Genomic DNA, 18,948 nt, shown 5'->3' with positions numbered 1-18,948 from the left:
AAGCTTTGGCAACTTGTTTCTCTTTTAAGAAAGATTCCAGTGCTGAGCTCCCCAGTCTCAAGGCAGGGCTGGGGCAGAGAACAGGGGAGTGGGACAGAGCTAGATTGTTGTACAGAGAGCTGGTGTGAACTCGGTAACATAAGTGAGTCTAATCTAGTTCATCCAGCAGGACCCGATGGCCCAAAGGGCATCTTCCCCGATGTGAAAACTCCATGACCTTCCCTTTGCTATATTCTCCCTAAAGCCGGAGTGTCTTTTCTCTGGGTGGGAGCTTGGTTAGATCTTTGAATGAACAGCTCTCGTGTAAAGGTAGTGGTGCAAACTCTGGGAGTAGCACCTCAATCCTGTACAAAATCAAACATGGGCTACTCTCCTATTAACAGTGTTACACGCATGTCTGCGAGATCGCGAGTGCTTGTCTGCATTTGTGAACCTGTGCATCCATTTGAGTGTTACCAGGAGAGTCATACTCGAGTGTGATGCCTTGCGTTGTGGAATAACCACTAGACACCAGCTGGTTGTGTGGGGTGGATGCCAGGAGAGAGGCTGTTGGTGTTGGGCTCCAGGGAGTGTCGGGAGCGAGACAGGGAGGACGCCGCTTGAGAGAGCGAAACCCCTTCTGATGTCATGGGTTCTTTCTGCAGAATGTTTCAGCTGTACGCCACTGTCCCGCTGAATAAAGATCTCAAGGTGTCTGTGTACGACTACGATCTAGTCTCCCAGGATGACAAAATCGGAGAGACGGTGATCGACTTGGAAAACCGGTACCTGTCACGGTTTGGAGCGCGTTGTGGCCTGCCCAGGACCTACTGCATGTAAGCTGGTACTTTATATAAAAAAGAAAGGCTTATATTTACTCGGCACTTTTCAGGGCCCAGTAAATGTCTGAAAACTCTCTTCCCAGCCAATGAACCACTGGCAACGTTCATCACTAGCTGTGTCGGAAGTGTGGCACCCAATTTGCTCACAGTGAGCTCTGATAGACAGCAATGTGACACTGTCCGGATAGTTTCTTCCTGTGGTGTTGACTGAGGAATAAAAGCTGTCCCAGGATCGTGGGAACATCTCCCAGCTCTTAAAAAAGGTGCTGTGGAAGCATTTCTGGACAACTGTGTGCTCCACTCAGAAAGGGACATCTGGAGGGAGTGCTGCACTGTTGGAGGAGTACAAAGTTAAAAATCACACACCACCAGGTTGGAGTCCAAATGGTTTCATTGGAAGCACTAGCTTTCGGAGTGCTGCTCCTTCACCAATTAAACCTGTTGGACTCTAACCTGGTGGTGTGTGATTTTTTGACTTTGTACACCCCAGTCCAACACCGGCATCTCCAAATCATGTTGGAGGAGTGGTATTGGAGGGCTAGTCCTGAGGGAGGGCAGCACTGTCATTCCGACAGGGCGACGGCCTAGGCAGAGGGGGGAAGGAAGGTAAGCAGTCCCCTGGAGGTGGTTCTCGGTGGCTTCATCTCAGTCCCTTGTATGACATTCGCCAGGCAGCCGAGATGTCTGACGTCACTGTCTGCAGCCTGGGGAGAGGGAAGGAATGTAAAGTACACGAAAAGGAATCAGGAGAAGGAAAGGGGTTGTACTTGACAGTGCTGTCTTCTTGCCCACCCCAGATCAGGCTCGACACAATGGCGTGATCAGCTAACCCCGATAGAGCTGCTGAAAAACCTGAGCACCATGAAGAACTATGCCCTGCCTGTCATTCGAAACAACGGGCAAAAGATAACCATCGGCGAGAAGGAGTTTTCTCTGGATGACTTTGGTAAGGAGTGTGGGCTGGACGGGGAAACAGCAGGGTATTGTTGTTAGCTGAAGGCTTTTGACACCATGTAACCGCAGAGTTGAGTGGATTCCTGGCTTCCTGGTTTATCTCGACCGACAGGATGTGACATCACAGAGGGAGCTCATTCAGCCCATTGTGCTCTTGCAGTTACCTTGAAAGAGTCGTTTGTTTTGCCTAACAATCTCACTCTTCCCTCTTTGCCCTGTTCCAGTCTGAAAGAGTCTGCTTCCACCGCCCTTTCAAGCAGCACATTCCCGCTGCATTTTCAAAAGAAATTCTCCTCCTATCTTCTGTGATTCCTTTCAGTTAACTCCAGTCTGAGTTCTCTCGTTACTTACTCTCCTGTCATGAGAAACCGTTTCTCCTTACTTACTCTCTCATTCGTGGTTCTGATTATTGAATCCCTCCTGCCCTTAATTTCTCTCAGGCGAACAATCCCAATTTCTCTTATCTCCGTGCATTACAGAAAGCCATAAGTCCCAGGTACTGTTAAAGTGAGACACTGCTCACTCGCCAGTCTTCACAAGCCTCCGGAAGTGACGTGCCGACAACTGAAGATCCTGCTCCAAAGTGGCATCCAACAAGTTGGTTAGCTGGACGTGAATTATACCGTAGAAAGCTTCCTATCCAGATGCAATCCCAGCTTGGTACTGCAATAGCTCTGCCCAGGACTGTAAGAAACTACAGAGAGTTGTGAACATAGCCCAGTCCATCACTTTCCATCCACGGACTCCATCTACCCTTCTTGCTGCTTCAGAAAGGCAGCCAACATGGTCGAAGACCCCTCCCACCCGTTATACTCTCTTCCGCCCTCTTCTGTCGAACAGAAGATACAAACGCGTAAACACATGTATCATAGAGTTCTCAAATTTCAAATATAATGTTGATCATGCTTTTCGTGCATCTAATTCGCAGTGGTAACTTTGTTTTCCCCGCTCCGTTCGATCATTCTTTGTTTTGTATGATCTGTCTGTACTGCACGCAACACAGAGTTTTTCCACTGTACCAAGGTACAAATCAGGTTATCATGGTAGGGCCTTAGGGAGTGTTGCTGAACAAAAGGAGTGCAGGTTCATAGCTCCTTGAAAGTAGGGTCACAGGTAGATAGGATAGTGAAGAAGGAATTTGATATGCTTGCCTTTATTAGTCAGTGCATTGAGTCTAGAGGTTGGGAGCTCATGTTGCAGCTATACAGGATATTGGTTAGGCCATATTTAGAATACCGTGTTCAGTTCTGGTCTCCCTGCTATCGGAAGGATGTTGTGAAACTTGAGAGGGTTCAGAAAAGATTTACAAGGATGTTGCCAAGGTTGGTGGGTTGAGCAACAGGGAGAGGCTGAATAGGCTGGGGCTATTTTCCCTGGAGCATCAGAGGCTGAGGGGTGACCTTACCAAGGTTTATAAAATCATGAGGGGGCGTGGATAGAGTGAATTGACAAGGAATTTTCCCTGCGGTGGGAGAGTCCAGAACTAGAGGGCATAGGTTTAGGGTGAGAGGGGAAAGATATAAAAGAGACCTAAGGGGCAACTTTTTTACACAGAGGGTGGTGCGTGTATGGAATGAGCTGCCAGAGGAAGTGGTGGAGGCTGGTACAAATACGCATTTAAAAGGCATCTGTATGGGTCTGTGAATAGGCAGGGTTTGGAGGGATATGGGCCAGGTGCTGGCAGGTGGGACTAGATTAGAATATCTGGTCAGCATGGACGGGTTGGATTAAAGGGTCTGTTTGCATATTTTGTGACTCTGTGACTCTATGGGACAATAATAAATGAAATCAAAGAATGTTGGTTCAGCCACAATTGGAGTAGTGCATGCAGTTCTGGTCACCACATTATCGGAGTAATTGCACCAGAGAGGGTGCAAAGGAGATTTACCTGGATGCTGACTGGGCTGGTGGCTCTGGCCATGAGGGAAGTTTGGATAGACTGGGGTATTTTTCCTTTGATCTGCGGTGGTTGAGAGGGGACCTGATCGAGGTGTATAAGGTTCTGAGAGACATAGATGACATTTCTTCCAATAGTAGAAGGAGCAGTAAGGAGGGGCATAGCTTTAAGGTAGGAGATGGTAGGCTTAAGAGGAGGGTTGGAGAGGAATTTTCACCCAGAGCGTAGCAGATGTCTGGAACACACTTCAGGAAAAGGTGGTTAAGTCAGAAACTCTTGCAATATTGAACCGGTGTTTAAATATCCACCTACATTGCCATAGCCTTCAGGGCTAAGAAGGAAGAGTTGATAAGTGTACTCAGATCTTTGTTGATCGGTGCCAAAGTGATGGGTCAAATTCTTATTTGACTTGGTGTTTCAGGTCAAGTGATCCTTCCTCAGAACTCAGTTAACTTCTCTCCACAGATGCTGCCAGACCTGCTGAGCATTTCCAGACATGTCTATTTTTTTGTCTCTTGATTTACAGCATCAACAGTTCTTTGAGTTTTTGTTTGACTTACTTTTTTCTTAAAAAGGTTTGCTGAGCGACAGATTTCTCCTTGGACAGAGGGGAAAATTGTTCGGGGACAGGATCATTTTCTCTGGGAGTGTGTTTCAAACAGGGATGGTATGTGTCTTCCATTTCACTAAGGGTTGCTGTGCAGCCTCCACATTTTACATGTACGTTGTAGCGGAAAGCCATGTCCAGCGATGGCACAACTGTTAGTGTGCATTGGAAGGGCCCACAGATTGAGATTCAACCTCAACCTGGGGCAGGACACAAACCTGGGAGCGTCTGGCTCAGAGCTAGGGACGCTACCCACTGTGCCACGAGACCACCTCTGCTTCCAGGCAGTGGTCTACCTCAACAGATCCAGGTGGCAAGATTTTCCTTGCTTGCTGGGCACAATCAGCAGTGGTAGGACATCGAGAGCCACTTGGAAATTCACCCTCCTAGGCTTGAGGCTGCCTTCCTAAAGCTCACTGTCTCTTTGCCTGCAACTCGAAACTCCAGCCTGCCTGCCCCTGTACCTCCTCAGTATGACTGGTTGTCAAGTATAGTGCAGCAGATTGGGATGTTTTATGAGAGTGGATACACTGCATACACACAAACTGTTTCAGACGGTATTTTTCCACTGTGTCTCCTTCCTAAATGCCCACCCCTCCTCCTTTTGTCTCTCACCTTGCAGAGCCGAGGAAACTTCCTTACAGCTTCCCTGGTCCCCCAGAAGAACGACTCGCTCTCCACATTCTGCGACTGCAAAATCTGGTGCCAGAACACGTGGAAACCCGGACTTTGTTCAACAGCACTCAACCAGGAATTGAGCAGGTAGGAGCTATCCACTGGGTCTGCAGCAGCCAGCCTTTGGTTCTGAATTGCCCATTCTGTCTGTTATCCTCCCTCAGAAGCCCCAGGTGGCACAGCCTTGGCGAGCCACAATTCCAAGCCCAGGTGACATTAAACTTGTACACACTCTCGATTAGGGAACTCTTGAGTACCATGCACTGTCCTGGTCTCCATTTAACACAAAAACAGGACATAAAGATACTAGGGAAAAATTATAACAATGATAGCAGAGTGAGTTTTAAGAAGATTTGTAGCTCATGTTGAGGTTCTGGATGTAGGTTTGCTCACTGAGCTGGAAGGTTCATTTTTGAGATGTTTCATCACCCTACGAGGTAACATCTTCAGTGGGCCTCTGGGCGAAGCACTGCTAATGATTCCTGCTTTCTGTTTATATGTTTGGGTTTCTCTATCAACAAACACATCGAGTTAGACTCCGTCTACAACCCCCTGAGAAAAAGAACAGGAAATGACTTCACCATGGGAAATGACATCATTTTAGGCAATGACATCACCAACCCAAAGAGTTGTAGGGTGATGAAACACCTGGAAATGAACCTTCCAGCTCAGCGAGCAAACCAACATCCAGATTATAGCAGAGCTGAGAGACTGTAAGAACTGCATAGGCTGTAATTCTTTGTTGGAGAAGAGAGAAGGCTGAGCTGTCACAATCCTAAAAATTATGCAGGGCGAACGTGGAGATTGTCTTCCAATTCTGAATTACAATTCCAAATCTACTCGAGAATTCAGCAGAACCTTATTGAGAATCATAGAGTCATACAGCGCGGAGACAGGTCCTTCAGCCTAATCTGGTCCATGCCGACCAAGACACCCGTCCATGCTAACCCCATTTCCCTGCACTTGGCCATATCCTTCTAAACCTTTCCTATCCGTGTATTTGTCCAAATGCCTTTTAAATGTTAATGTAAATAAACCACTTCCGCTGGCAGCTCGTTCCATATGCGTACCACCCTTTGTGTAAAAACGTTGCCCCTGAGTTTCACTTTTATTCTTTCCCCTCTAACCTTAAACCGATGCCCTTTAGTCCTCGATTTTCCAACACTGGGAAAAAGAGTGAGTGCACTCACCCTATCCATGCCTCTCATGCTCTTAGACACCTTTTTAAGATCCACCCCCCCCTCAGTCTCCTATGCTGTAAACAAAAGAGTCCTAGCTGCTCCAACCTCTCCCTATAACTCAGACCCTTGAGTCCAGGGAACATGCTTGTAAATTTCTTCTGCACTCTTAACAGTTTAATAACATCCTTCCTGTAGCACTGCTGCCTCACAGCGCCAGAGACCCGGGTTCAATTCCCGACTCAGGCGACTGTGTGGAGTTTGCACATTCTCCCCGTGTCTGCGTGGGTTTCCTCCGGGTGCTCCGGTTTCCTCCCACAGTCCAAAGATGTGCAGGTCAGGTGAATTGGCCATGCTAAATTGCCCGTAGTGTTAGGGGAATGCGTGGGTTGCGGGTCGGTGTGGACTTGTTGGGTTGAAGGGCCTGTTTCCACACTGTAAATAATCTAATCTAATCTAACACTGAACACAATCCTCCAAGTGCGGCCTCACCAATATCCTGTATAACTGCAACATAACTTCCCAACTTCTATACACGGTGCCCTGACTGATGAAGGCTAGTGTGCCAAAAGCCTCCTTCACAGCCCTGTCTACCTGTGACTGCACTTTCAAAGAACTATGAACCTGAACTCCAAGAGATTAGTGAGAATGTGGAACTCTCTCTCACACAGTGTAGCTAAGGTAAATAGCAGAGATGCATTGTAAGGGGAGTTGGATGATTACATGAAGGCGAAAGAAACAGAAAACTTGGAGAAGATCTATATGGAGTAGAAATGCCAGCAAGGGCTAGTTTGGTTACGTGTCCTGTCGACTGTTGGAAATTGTAAGTAAAGTCAAAACTGGTTTCTTGGGTTGAATCGGTCTATGTTTGTGCTTATCATCAGGTCGAGTGCTTAGCTTAATTCAATGTACACCATGAATTGTGTCCCCAAAAAGCAATCTTTCACCGTTGCTCATTCCCTTGGATCTTGACCTGTGGCGTGAAACTTTGTGAATCCTCCAGCAGTCAGGGCTGTCCACCGGTTCCTCACATTCACAACTATTGAGCTTGTCACCATTCCTTCCCCTCCACATGGCTGAAGCTGGTGTTAAAGTCAGCCACTGTATTTTCCCCCAGACCAGCACCACCTCTTCTGAAGATGTTGACTCTTCCTGGATGTGCCTGCATGGTTTGTCAAGCACTGCAACACACAACGCAAGAAGAACACAAGTATGGGGAGCAATAGACCATTCGGCCCATTGGATTTGTTGCAGCGTTCAGTACAGCCATGGTGTTTCTGGTATGACCTGAACTGCAGTTTCCTGACTGTGCCTCAGAACCCTGGACTCCTGTCAGTCAAAAATCTGTCTAAGTTAGCCTTGAATATATTCGACACCAGGTTATAGGCCCAGCAGGTTTATTTGGAAATACAAGCTTTCAGAGCGCTGCTCCTTTGTTAGGTAGCAAGCACTCCGAAAGCTTGTACTTCCAAATAAACCTGTAGGACTATAACCTGGTGTTGTGTGATTTTTAACTTCGTCCACTCCATTCCAACACCAATACCTCCACATCTTGAATATATTCAATGACCCAGCCTCCACTGCTCTCCAGGGAAGAGAATTCCACAGACTCATGACCCTCTGAGAGAAAGAAATCCTCCTGATCTTCATAGCCTCTAATTTATAAACTGTGTCCCTTCACTCCAGACTCTCCCACAGAGGGAAACCTCCTCTGAGCAAACACCCTGTTAGATCCCCCTCAGAATCTTATCTTTCAATAAGATCACCACCCATTCTTCAAAGCTCCAGTGAACATCCGCTGAAACCACTTGACCTTTCCTCATAAGCTAATGTTCGGGAGTGGGGGTGGAGGGTACCAGATGAATTAGATGGTCACCCTAATCTCGTATTATCTTCACAGCCTGAGTGTGGCAGTTCTCCATGTGAGATCCCAGACTCTTTATCTGTGCACGTGTGTGTTGACTGTGCAACACAGCTATCTGCAGCTCAGCTCAGTTGTTCGCCGCGACACGCCATTGTCCAGACGGTGTCTTAATATATGTTAGTTGCAAGAGGGATACCAACAGTTGACAGAGAGATGTTGATAGGTTACGTGATGGGCCAAAAGTTAGCAAATGGAGTACAGTGTGGGAAAATGTGAAGTTGATCATTTCAGAAGGGAGAACAAAAGAACAGGGTATTATTTAAATGGACAAAGACTGCAGAAAGCTGTAAGGCACAGGGATTTGTGAGGACTTGTGCACGAAACACAGAAAGCTGGCACACAGGTACAGCAGGTAATCAGGAAGGGCTGTTGGAAAGTTGGCCCTTAATTGAAGAAGGTTGGAGTATGAGAATAGGGAAATCTTATTGCAACCGGGCAAGGTGCTGGTGAGACCACATCCGGAGCACTGTGAGCAGGTTTGGTCCTCTCGTTTAAAGGAGGATATTATTTCATTGGAGGCAGTTCAGAGAAGGTTCACTGAGATGATCCCTGATATGAGGGATTGTTCTCATGAGCCAAGGCTAAACAGTTTGGGACTCTACTGATTTAAATTCAAAGCAGTGTTTGGGGACAAATGCTGAGAGGATGTTTCCCCTCACAGGAGAGTCTCGGACCGGAGGGCACACTGTCCGAATAAAGGGGCACCAACTGAAGACTGTGATGAGGTGAAATTTCTTCTGTCAGAGGGTTGGGAGTCTTTGCCACAGAAAACTGTGGAGACAGAGCCCTTGTTTATATTTAAGGCTAAGATTGATAGATTTTTGATCGGTATGGGAATCAAGGGTGATGGGGAACATCGGATCAGTTGTGATCCTGCTGAATGGTGGGACAGGCTCAAGGGGCTGAATGGAATGGCCGACCCTCCCACCGTTTCCTTTGATTTATGGCCTATCATGTAAATGAGGAAAGTACAAATTTCAGTGCCGTTGTGATGTCAGATCCTGAAGAGGTCCATCCTAGCACTGAGGGACTCTTATGAAGTGGTGTGTCCCTTTGACTGTGAGCAGAGTACCGTCCAGACCCAACTGGCATGTGCTTTTAAACCACAGAATGTAATGTATAACTTTAGAATGATTCTGTAAATTGACATCAGTTTGTTGAACAATCGGGGGAATGCTAAGAATTACACTGTCATTTGAAGATTATCAGTTCAGCTTGCAAGTATTTACACTCATTAGAAGCTATGTATATTCACTGTCATTTTGGAAGGGAGAAGGAAAGAACATAATATTATTTAAATGGGGTAAAGGAACAAGACCAGGAATTGGAATTAAACAAAAGACTGGGGGATAGTAGAGCCTTGGTGCATTCTCTGTGCCAAAGCCTTGAGCTATTGGAGTCAACTTGTGAAGCAGTAATTGACTGTTTTCTTGTATAGTGCACACTGTTGCTCCCTTTTAAAATGGAGCATTCTTGCATCTGGCCTGATGATTGCGAGACGAAAAGACAATCGCTACACGTCTCTCTTTCTTTTAAAACATTGGTTATACTAACATTTGTTCTTTGCACAGGGGAAACTGCAAATGTGGATCGACATCTTTCCAAAGAAGTTGGGTCTCCCTGGTCCACCCTTTAACATCACCCCTCGGGGTCCTGTCCGGTGAGTGAACTTAATTGCTGGTAATAACGACTGAGAGAGTTTGCATGTGACTGCTAATGCTGGCCATCTACACACTGGAGGTCAAAAGTCTGTACATCCATGGCTTTAATTTTCTGATGTTTTCTTATCACCTCTTGGATCAGCACTCTGCTCAGAGTCAGGAGGTTATAGGTTTAAGGTTTAAGAATGTGAGCATCACAATTGGACGAACATTCTGGTGCAGGATGCCACTTGGTCAACGGTGTCATCTTTTTGGACGAGATATTAACTGAGGCCCCCATGCCCACTCAAGTGGCTGTAAAACAAATCTCACTATTTGTAGGAACTGGAGAGCCATCCCCAGTGCATATCCTTTATCGATAATCACAAGCAAACCTGATCATCCAGTCTTCCTCATTGAATTGCCTGCAGTGTCATAATGATTCATTGGTTGTCTAATATCATGGGACATCTGCACCACCATGAAAGGCAAGGCTTTTAATTGTTTCATCAATTTTCACCCTTTCAGCCATGAAGGCGCACATCTTGGGACAAGGTTCATCCCAAGCATTGCCGAAGTCAAGGGTCAATGATTTACAGTGTAGAAATTCTCTTTCTGCTTTCGCTGATGAGGGTCATAATTATACCTCTGACTCCAGCGGTTCAAAATGGCAGCATACCATCACAGTCTCCAGTGTAATGAGGGAAGGACAATAAGTGCTGGCCCAGCCAGTGGTCTCCTCATTCTACGATCGAGTTAAACACGAGACAGCTCCACTGTACAGCTCCTGGAGAGCAGAGTTGCCGCAATGAGGCCAATGGGAGACTTGATCACTGAAAATCCTGTACTTGACTAACCCTATCTGGTGGCCATTGGCTAGCTTGATTGTCTGGACAGCTGGTTTGGAATGCAGGGCTCTGGTTCAATTCCCACACCATGAACGTTCCTTCCTGCCTTCTCAAATTTCACCCTCACCCAAGGTGTGGTGACCCTTAACCTTTCTGTAATGAGGGTGGGCCCTATAGCAACTTTTGTTTAACCTGCCTGGTAAAGGGGCAAGGCTTGAGTCAGGGACTGTTTACAGCTCTGCCTTGATTTCTGAATTTTGTTCTGGATTCTTCAGGTATGTTCTGCGCTGTATAGTCTGGAACACGAGCGACGTAGTTCTGCAGGAAACCAATATAATGGGCGAAAGGATGAGTGATATATATATTAAAGGGTAAGTAAATCATAGATCCTTGTGTAATTCCCTCGCCAGTCGTACAGAACTTGAGTATTCCTGAAGTAAAAGAGGCATGTTATCAACGCTTTTCATCCTGCACTTTTCAGGACTAATGCAAGAATGCCAAATTTCCAAAGGAGCACGAGGAAGGGTGCTTTCCCACCAATCAACATTCCTTTTCTCATACAGGAAATTGTGGTTCTCTTTGAGATTTGCTATTCTTGCAGTGGTGTCCTGATGAATGCAAAATGGTAAAGCCTTGGCAGCACATCTCTTTTTATCGGCAATTATATCAGCTGGACTTGACAGTTCAGCGCAATATTGAGAAGGCAAAACACTGTGAATATTCATTGAATCAGAGATTAAACTGCTGAGCAGAGAGCTCTCCTGGCTGATGTTTCTCCCTACAGCACTGCAAGGAACAGGCTCATTGACCATTCACCTCAATGCTTTTTGTGTGCTCTGGTGCAGAATGGCCAGTGAGCCCGTTGCTGATGGACTTGGCAATGGATCAGACAGACTGACACACAGACACACACACACACACACACAGACACACACACACTCTCACACTCATGCACACACACACACTGAAGAACAACCCTGCTTCACTCTGCTCAGCTGCACTCCAACCTGCTGGCGATCCTCCCAGCACTTTTGTTTTTTTTCCCCAACACTACTTTTGCACTTCAGTTTCCCCACCTCCCCCGAGTTATTTTGGAATATAGGTGTCGAGCGATGTTTTGCCACGGTCCTTGAACATGTCCTGCCATTCAGTAAGACCTTTGTTCATCTTCTGCCACCAAGTTTCCTTCCAGCCCGATCCCTTGATTCCCTTCCCGAAAATCTGTTGATCTCGTTCAAGTCTCTGGAGTAGGGGATTCAAAAGTCTCTGAGTTTCTGAAGGGAGACATTTCTCCTTGTCAGAGTAAGTGTCTGACCACCCCACCCCCCCCACTTCCAAACCCATGGACTGACTGCTCAGTCTGTCAGCTTTTTGCTGTCAAGTCCTCTCAGAATTTCATATATTTCAACTGATTTGTCTCATTTGTCCACACTCCAGCGAGTGTAGGCCTAGCCCAATGAATCCTTTTTCATAGGATACCCTTATTATGCCCGGCATCAATCCCATGATTATTGTGCTTCCCCTAAGGTAGATCAGTACTGTTCCCTATAATGTAGATGTGGTATCACCAATGCCCATGTAAGAATTCTTTGCTCTTGTACCCTCTGGCAATAAAAGCTGATTTACCATCACGACTAGAGGCTTCCACCCTCTGCAACCACCACCTCGACACAGTTAAGCAAAATAACAACCCAAGGCCCAGAAGAAAGAAAAGACTTTGGGAATTTTTTTTTCCTCAGATCTTTTGGCTATTAATCAAACCTCTTGTTCCTTCACCAGTTGGATGGTTGGGTTGGAGGAGCAGAAACAGAATACTGACGTGCACTACAGGTCACTAGATGGAGAGGGCAACTTCAACTGGAGGTTTATTTTCCAGTTTGAATATTTAACAGTGGAGCGAGTCCTTGTCATCAACAAGAAGGTGAGGAGCTGAGTTATACTGAAAGGTGGGAATGGTTTATTCCAGCAATGGAGGGATCATGTAACTGTATACCTGACATCCCTTTGAAGCTCATTGTCTACAATCAAAATGAAATATGTCGTTTCTCATTCACTCCTATTGTATACAATCCCAATGTATCAAATCTTATCTCTTTACTCCCATTGTATACAATTCCAGTGCATCAAACCCTATCCCTTTACTCCCATTGTATACAATTCCAGTGCATCAAACCCTATCCCTTTACTCCCATTGTATACTGTGCCCATACATCAAACCCCATTCTTTACTCCCGTTGTATACAAATCTCATGAATGAATCCCCACTCTTGTATACCATCCCTGTCGATCAAACCTTCCACTCTCATTGTGTACAATTAGAAGGAAATAATGGATCCATCCCCTTCCTAATTCACTTCATTGTATGGAATCCCAATGATTCAAACCATTTCCACTCATACAATTGCAGTAAGACCTTTTACCACCTGTGATTCCAGAGATTGACCAGAGGCTGAACTGAACCAGTTATATACATATTGTAGCTAAAAAGCAGGTCAGAGGCTGCAGGTAACTCACCTTCTTACTCTTCAAAGTCTGCATACCATCCGCAAGAGTATGATGGTCAAGTCCCCACTTGCCTGATGGGTGCAGCTCCAACAACACTCAAGAGACTGGGCACCATCCAGGACAAAGCAGCCATCTTGTTTGGCACAACATTGACAAACATTCACTCCCTCCGTACCAACACTGAGTGGCAGCAGTGTGTACCATCTACAAGATGCACTGCAGCAACTCACCCAGGTTCTCTTGAAATCCACAACCTTCCAAATCCACAAAAAACTACCATATAGAAGGGTAAGGACAGTAGATACATGGGAACACTATCCCTACTTGCAAGTTCATCTCCAAGTCACACATCATCCTGACTTCGAAATATATCACCAGTGTCACTGGGTCAAAATCCTTGAACTTTTTCCCTACCCACACTGTGTGGGGGTCCCTATATCACATGGACTGCAGTGTTTCAAGAAGGCAGCTCACCCCCATCTTCTCAAGGGGGCACTTAGGGACAGGCAATAACTGCTGGGCCCAGCCAGTGAAACCCCATTCCACGACTGTATTAAAAAATATGTAATTCCACATTTCTCCACATTATTTTTCACTTTCTGCATCTTGCCCACTCATTTGAACTTGTTCAGTTTTCTTGCATCTTTCCATTTCCCACCAGCAAATGTAAATTCATTCCACTAGCTCTCCTTATTTTAATCATTGCTACAGATTTTCTCCCTAACCAACACTTGGGCACTTACCACCACTTATCACTGTGGTTGGTTCATTGGGATACTGAGTTGAAGCAATTTGCAAGTTAGAGTTTCCATTTCTCTGAGTGCAGGCAGAGAGCACAAACGTGTATCAAAAAGCATGTTTGATATAAATGCCTTGTGTTATTGTTTGTCAATCTTATTTCTTTGTCTATTCTGTCCAAGTGCCGGCTGGAGATTTAATCTGTGCAAATTCTCCCAGTCATAAAACTTAGAGGCGTCATACCAGACTCGAAACGTTAGCTCTGTTTCTCTCTGTCCACAGATGCTGCCAGACCTGCTGGGTTTCTCCAGCACTTTGTGTTTGTTTCAGATTTCCAGCAGCCCCAGTACTTCGCTTTTATGTTAGTTGTACTGCGTGCGGGCTCTGTTTTCTCAGTGATTCAGCCAGGAGCAATCATTAGAGAGTCTTTTTGCCTCTTTCAGAACTACATTTGGAGCTTGGATGAGACAGAGATGAAGATGCCTCCTAAGCTAATTCTCCAACTTTGGGACAACGATAAAGTGTCTTTTGATGACTACTTAGGTAATCTTTCATAGACTCTGCTGTTTGATCTTCCACAATTTCTGGGGATATCAAGTAACAGCCTGGGGCATGAATAATCTGGAAGCGCAGCTCATGTTCTGGGGACACGGGTTCAAACCTTGCCATAGTAGCTGGGAACTCCCCCTTTCAGCTGCTTGACTGTGCAGCCTCTGGGACGCACTGTGTATGGCTTTCGTTTCCAGAAACTGCTGTCGCTAGGTAGCCTCTGCAAAACACGCTTTGAGCACCTCACCTGGTTCACTACTGTCCCTGTAGTCTGCTGTCCTTATCCAGCCTCACAGACATGTGACTCCATTCCCCAGAGCAACGTGGTTGGCATTTAATTGCCCTTTGACTTGGTTGGACGAGCCACTCAGTTCAAGGGCAATTAGAGACTGCCAAAAACTTCGGGCCTCACTGGCAACACTCACTTAGAATGAAAGAGATTTTTGAGAAGCCCTAAATTTGAGAATGGATTTATTCAAGAAAAATGCAGGAGCGAGAACTATAACTATAGGGCACTTGGGCTCAGGTCAGTAACAGGGAAAATGTCTTCTCAGGGACCTGCTGATGGGACACTTAGAACGTCATAATACACTTAAGCATAGGATGAGAATTCACCTATTCAAGACTGAGGGGGAATTTCGTCGCTCTGAGGGTGGTGAATCTTTGGAATTGAAAAGTGTGGTGCTGGGAAAACACAGCAGGCCAGGCAGCATCTGAGGAGCAGGAGATTCGATGTTTCGGGCATAAGCCTTTCTTCAGGAATGAGGCTGGTGTGCCAAGCGGGCTGAGATAAAAGGTAGGGAGGAGGGTCTTGGGGGAGGGACATTGGAAATGCAATAGGTGGAAGGAGGTCAAGGTGAGGGTGATAGGCCGGAGTGGGGTGGGGGCAGAGAGGAACATTCCGCAAGTAGGCGGCCTGTCTCCCCAATGTAGAGGAGACCACATCGGGTGCAGCAGATACAGTAAATGATGTGTGTGGAGGTGCAGGTGAACTTGCGATGGATATGGAAGGATCCCTTGGGGCCTTGAAGGAAAGTGAGGGGGGAGGTGTGGGCGCAAGTTTTGCATTACTTGCAGTTGCAGGGGAAGGTGCCGGGAGTGGAGGTTGGGTTGGTGGAGGGTGTGGACCTGACGAGGGAGTCGCGGAGGGAGTGGTCTCTCTGGAATGCTGACAGGGGAGGGGAGGGAAATATATCCCTGGTGGTGGAAATGACGGAGGATGAGACGATGTATCCGGAGGTTGGTCGGGTGGAAGGTGAGGACCAGTGGGGTTCTGTCCTGGTGGCGATTGGAGGGGCGGGATTCAAGGGCGGAGGTGCGGGAAGTAGAGGAGATGCAGTGGAGAGCATCGTCGACCACGTTGGAGGGGAAATTGTGGTCTATGAAGAAGAAGGCCATCTGGGTTGTACGGTATTGGAACTGGTCCTCCTGGGAGCAGATGCGGCAGAGGCGAAGGAATTGGGAATATGGGATGGCGTTTTTACAGGGGGCAGGGTGGGAGGAGGTGTAGTCTAGGTAGCTGTGGGAGTCGGTCGGTTTGTAGTAAATGTGTTGAGTCGGTCGCCCAAGATAGAAATGGAGAGGTCTAGGAAGGGGACGGAGGAGTCTGAGATGGTCCAGGTTAATTTGAGGTCGGTAGAAGGTGTTAGTAAAGTGGATTAACTGTTCAACCTCCTCGTGGGAGCACGAGGTAGCGCCAATACAATCATCGATGTAGCGGAGGGAAAGGTGGGGGGTGGTGCCAGTGTAGCTGCGGAAGATGGACTGTTCCACATATCCGACGGAGAGGCAGGCATAGCCATGCGGGTGCCCATGGCTACTCCTTTGGAATTCTCTGCCCCAGACGGCATTGGTGACTCTGTCATACAACATGGAAACAGACTTTTCGGTCCAAGCAGTCCATTGCCAAACATAATCTCAAACCAAACTAAACTAGTCCCGCCTGCCTGCTTCTGGCCTGTATCCCCCCAATCCTTTCCTGTTCACATATCATTCAAGACAACTTGATAAACTGGATACTAACTCCACTGTCGGTGTGGAGTTTGCGCATTTTCCCTGTGTCTATATGGGTTTCCTCTGGGTGCTCCGGTTTCCTTTCACAATCCAAAGATATGCAAGTTCGGTGAATTGGCTAAATTGTCCTGTAGTGTCCAGGGATGTGTAGCCTATGTGCAATTCAAGACAACTTGATAAATTGGATACTAACTCCACTGTCGGTGTGGAGTTTGCGCATTTTCCCTATGTCTGTATGGGTTTCCTCTGGGTGCTCCGGTTTCCTTTCACAATCCAAAGATATGCAAGTTCGGTGAATTGGCTAAATTGTCCTGTAGTGTCCAGGGATGTGTAGCCTATGTGCATTAGTCAGGGGTAAATATAGGGTAGGGGAATGGGTGTGGGTGGGTTATTCTTTGGAGGGTTGGTGTGGACTTGTTGGACCGAAGGACCTGTTTGTGTACTGTGGGGATTCTCATTCTAATTCTAATTCTTAAGGAGGCTGAGGGATGGTGCAGGTCAGTAGAGTTGAGGTAGATCATATATTTTAAGTTCTTATGTTGCAGACTACGTAGCACTTGTACATTAGTGGAGAGCACCGGGTTAAGCGACTTGGGTTACCACTAAGAAGGGACCTTAAACCTGACACATGGGAAATCATTGTGCCCTGTATTTAAGAAAGAACAGTGTGTGTAAAGGAGGTTGCTCGTGGTGAGAGCCCAGAGAGGGAGAGGGTCAATGACTGTTGCCACTCCATTGATTAAAATAAAACCTGTTTTGGGTGACTGTGTGTTTTGTTCCAGACTTGTTAGCTTTTCAGTGTTGGATTTGTCCAGTTGCATTAACCAGCTGGTGTCAGGTGAGGGCAGAGGAGTGTTGTATTCAGAGAGGGTTGGTGGTGTCACTGAGACTAATCCTAATTGTTTGCTGGCACATACTCTGGAGTTGAGAATTAGACATGGAGCAGCCAACCCCACCTTCAGCCCATTTGCAGTCCATTGCCACATCGGGGATTCAAACACCCGGGTCACTTTAGAGAGGGGCACTTCAGTCAGGCACAGAATTGAACAGGCATGTATGTCAACATGTGCCACTTGAATGCGTCACCACCAGCTGGCTGTACCCACAGTGCTAGGCAGCACACTTGCACATTCTTGGACTCATCAGACCGTGATGATTAGCGAGTGGGAATCCTGGCTTGAATTCACTTCCACACTCTACCTGGGGGTGGAATTTTATCATTCACGGCAATGATCCTTGCTGTCATTCCCCTGTCCGGCACACCATGGCACCGCACTGTTTACTGATGTTGATGAGTTGCGGTGAACTGTTTGGGACTCTCTCACCCTTTTCTCAGGCTGACTGATTGCTCCCTGAGTGCCCAGCTCTGTGTTGACCCTTGGGTTTTTCTCTCTCTCCTCGGCAGGCTACCTTGAGATTAATCTGAACGCCTTCCGGTGCCCAACAAAGTGGGCGGATAACTGCACATTGGAGAAGTTCTTTAAGCTGGAGGACTCCTCGTCTGACAGCTTGCAGAAGATGATTTCCCTCTTCAAGCAGAAGAGTATTAAAGGCTGGTGGCCGTGCGTCACATATGAAGAGGGCAAACCTCATTTGACAGTAAGAGCAAATATCCTTTCGCTGAGCATTCCTGCATCTATCATGATAAAAGGCCTTCCCTCTGTTCCGAGATGTCTCCAGATTCCTGAATATCGCCTCTTCTGCCTTTTCCCTGACTCTTTACCCACCCCTCCACACTTCCCAACCTGTTTCCTGAATCGATCCTATCAATTCCTTCAAGCATCTTAAACTTCCCCCAACTTCACCGTCCCTTAATCTTCTGTACTCAAGTCTCGGACAGGCAACCTTTCCTCACAATTTATTACCTTGTGCCCAAGTCACGTTCTGGTGCATGGTCAGATGAGATGAAGGGAAGCCTGAAAAGTTCCCAAGCAAAATCAAAATCCAGGAATTAATGACCTCCAGCATTTGTTGTTTTCATTACTTGAGCTCGTTCGCAGGAGAAGTAGGATCATTCGGCCCCTCAATTCTCATCAAGGCTGACCTGCCATGGGTTAAACTCCACTTTCCTGCTCTCTGGGGAAGAGTTGATTAAAGTCCTGGAATCTCCCCATGGAGTTCAGTTCACTCCTGTTCAACCTCTTCACGAGGCAATGAGAGGAAGTGAAAGAGAATGCAGGAGTGGAGGATTTGACACTCTGACTTGGTGACAGAATGAGTTTAGGGTTTAGACACAGCGAGGTCAGACTGAGCCATGTCTTGACCTCAGTGGTTATGGGAGGACAAGGAATCTCGCTGAGGGGAGTAACAGTACATTTGGTCTCCTCCTGCTCTTACAGAAAGGCTGTGTATAACGTGCAAACTTGTCTTTCTTACATATTGTGATAAATGCGAGGTTACAGCAGTCACAATTGATACTCAGTCTCTCTCTTTCTTCTCCTTCCCTCTGCCTGTCTCTGCCACTGCCTGCATCTCTCTCTCACTCTCTTTTCCTCTCTCTTTCCCTCTCTCTTTCTCCGTCTCGTTCTTTCTCACTCTGTTTCTCTCCTGCAGTTCTCTCTGCTTCTTTATCCATCTTTCTGCCTCCAAGTATCTGGCT

The 18,948-nt window shown here is 46.8% G+C and overlaps 1 protein-coding gene across 1 annotated transcript in view; it reads left to right on the top strand.

Moving 5' to 3' along the window:
• LOC122542980 (myoferlin-like) overlaps positions 1-18,948 on the top strand; it is a gene marked incomplete at its 5' end in the record, with an annotated part of 121,844 nt that overhangs the window by 96,187 nt on the left and 6,709 nt on the right. The window contains 8 exons of the mRNA XM_043681124.1: positions 645-815; positions 1,619-1,767; positions 4,902-5,041; positions 9,628-9,716; positions 10,820-10,915; positions 12,324-12,465; positions 14,231-14,330; positions 17,755-17,948. Coding sequence (XP_043537059.1) covers positions 645-815; positions 1,619-1,767; positions 4,902-5,041; positions 9,628-9,716; positions 10,820-10,915; positions 12,324-12,465; positions 14,231-14,330; positions 17,755-17,948 — 1,081 coding nt within the window. The remainder of the gene's footprint in view (positions 1-644; positions 816-1,618; positions 1,768-4,901; positions 5,042-9,627; positions 9,717-10,819; positions 10,916-12,323; positions 12,466-14,230; positions 14,331-17,754; positions 17,949-18,948) is intronic.

This window comes from Chiloscyllium plagiosum, chromosome 42, assembly GCF_004010195.1.
Source record: "Chiloscyllium plagiosum isolate BGI_BamShark_2017 chromosome 42, ASM401019v2, whole genome shotgun sequence".
Taxonomy (NCBI): Eukaryota; Metazoa; Chordata; class Chondrichthyes; order Orectolobiformes; family Hemiscylliidae; genus Chiloscyllium; species Chiloscyllium plagiosum.
The sequence above is the reverse complement of the archived record's forward strand: the minus strand, read 5'-3'. Positions and strand labels throughout refer to the sequence as shown.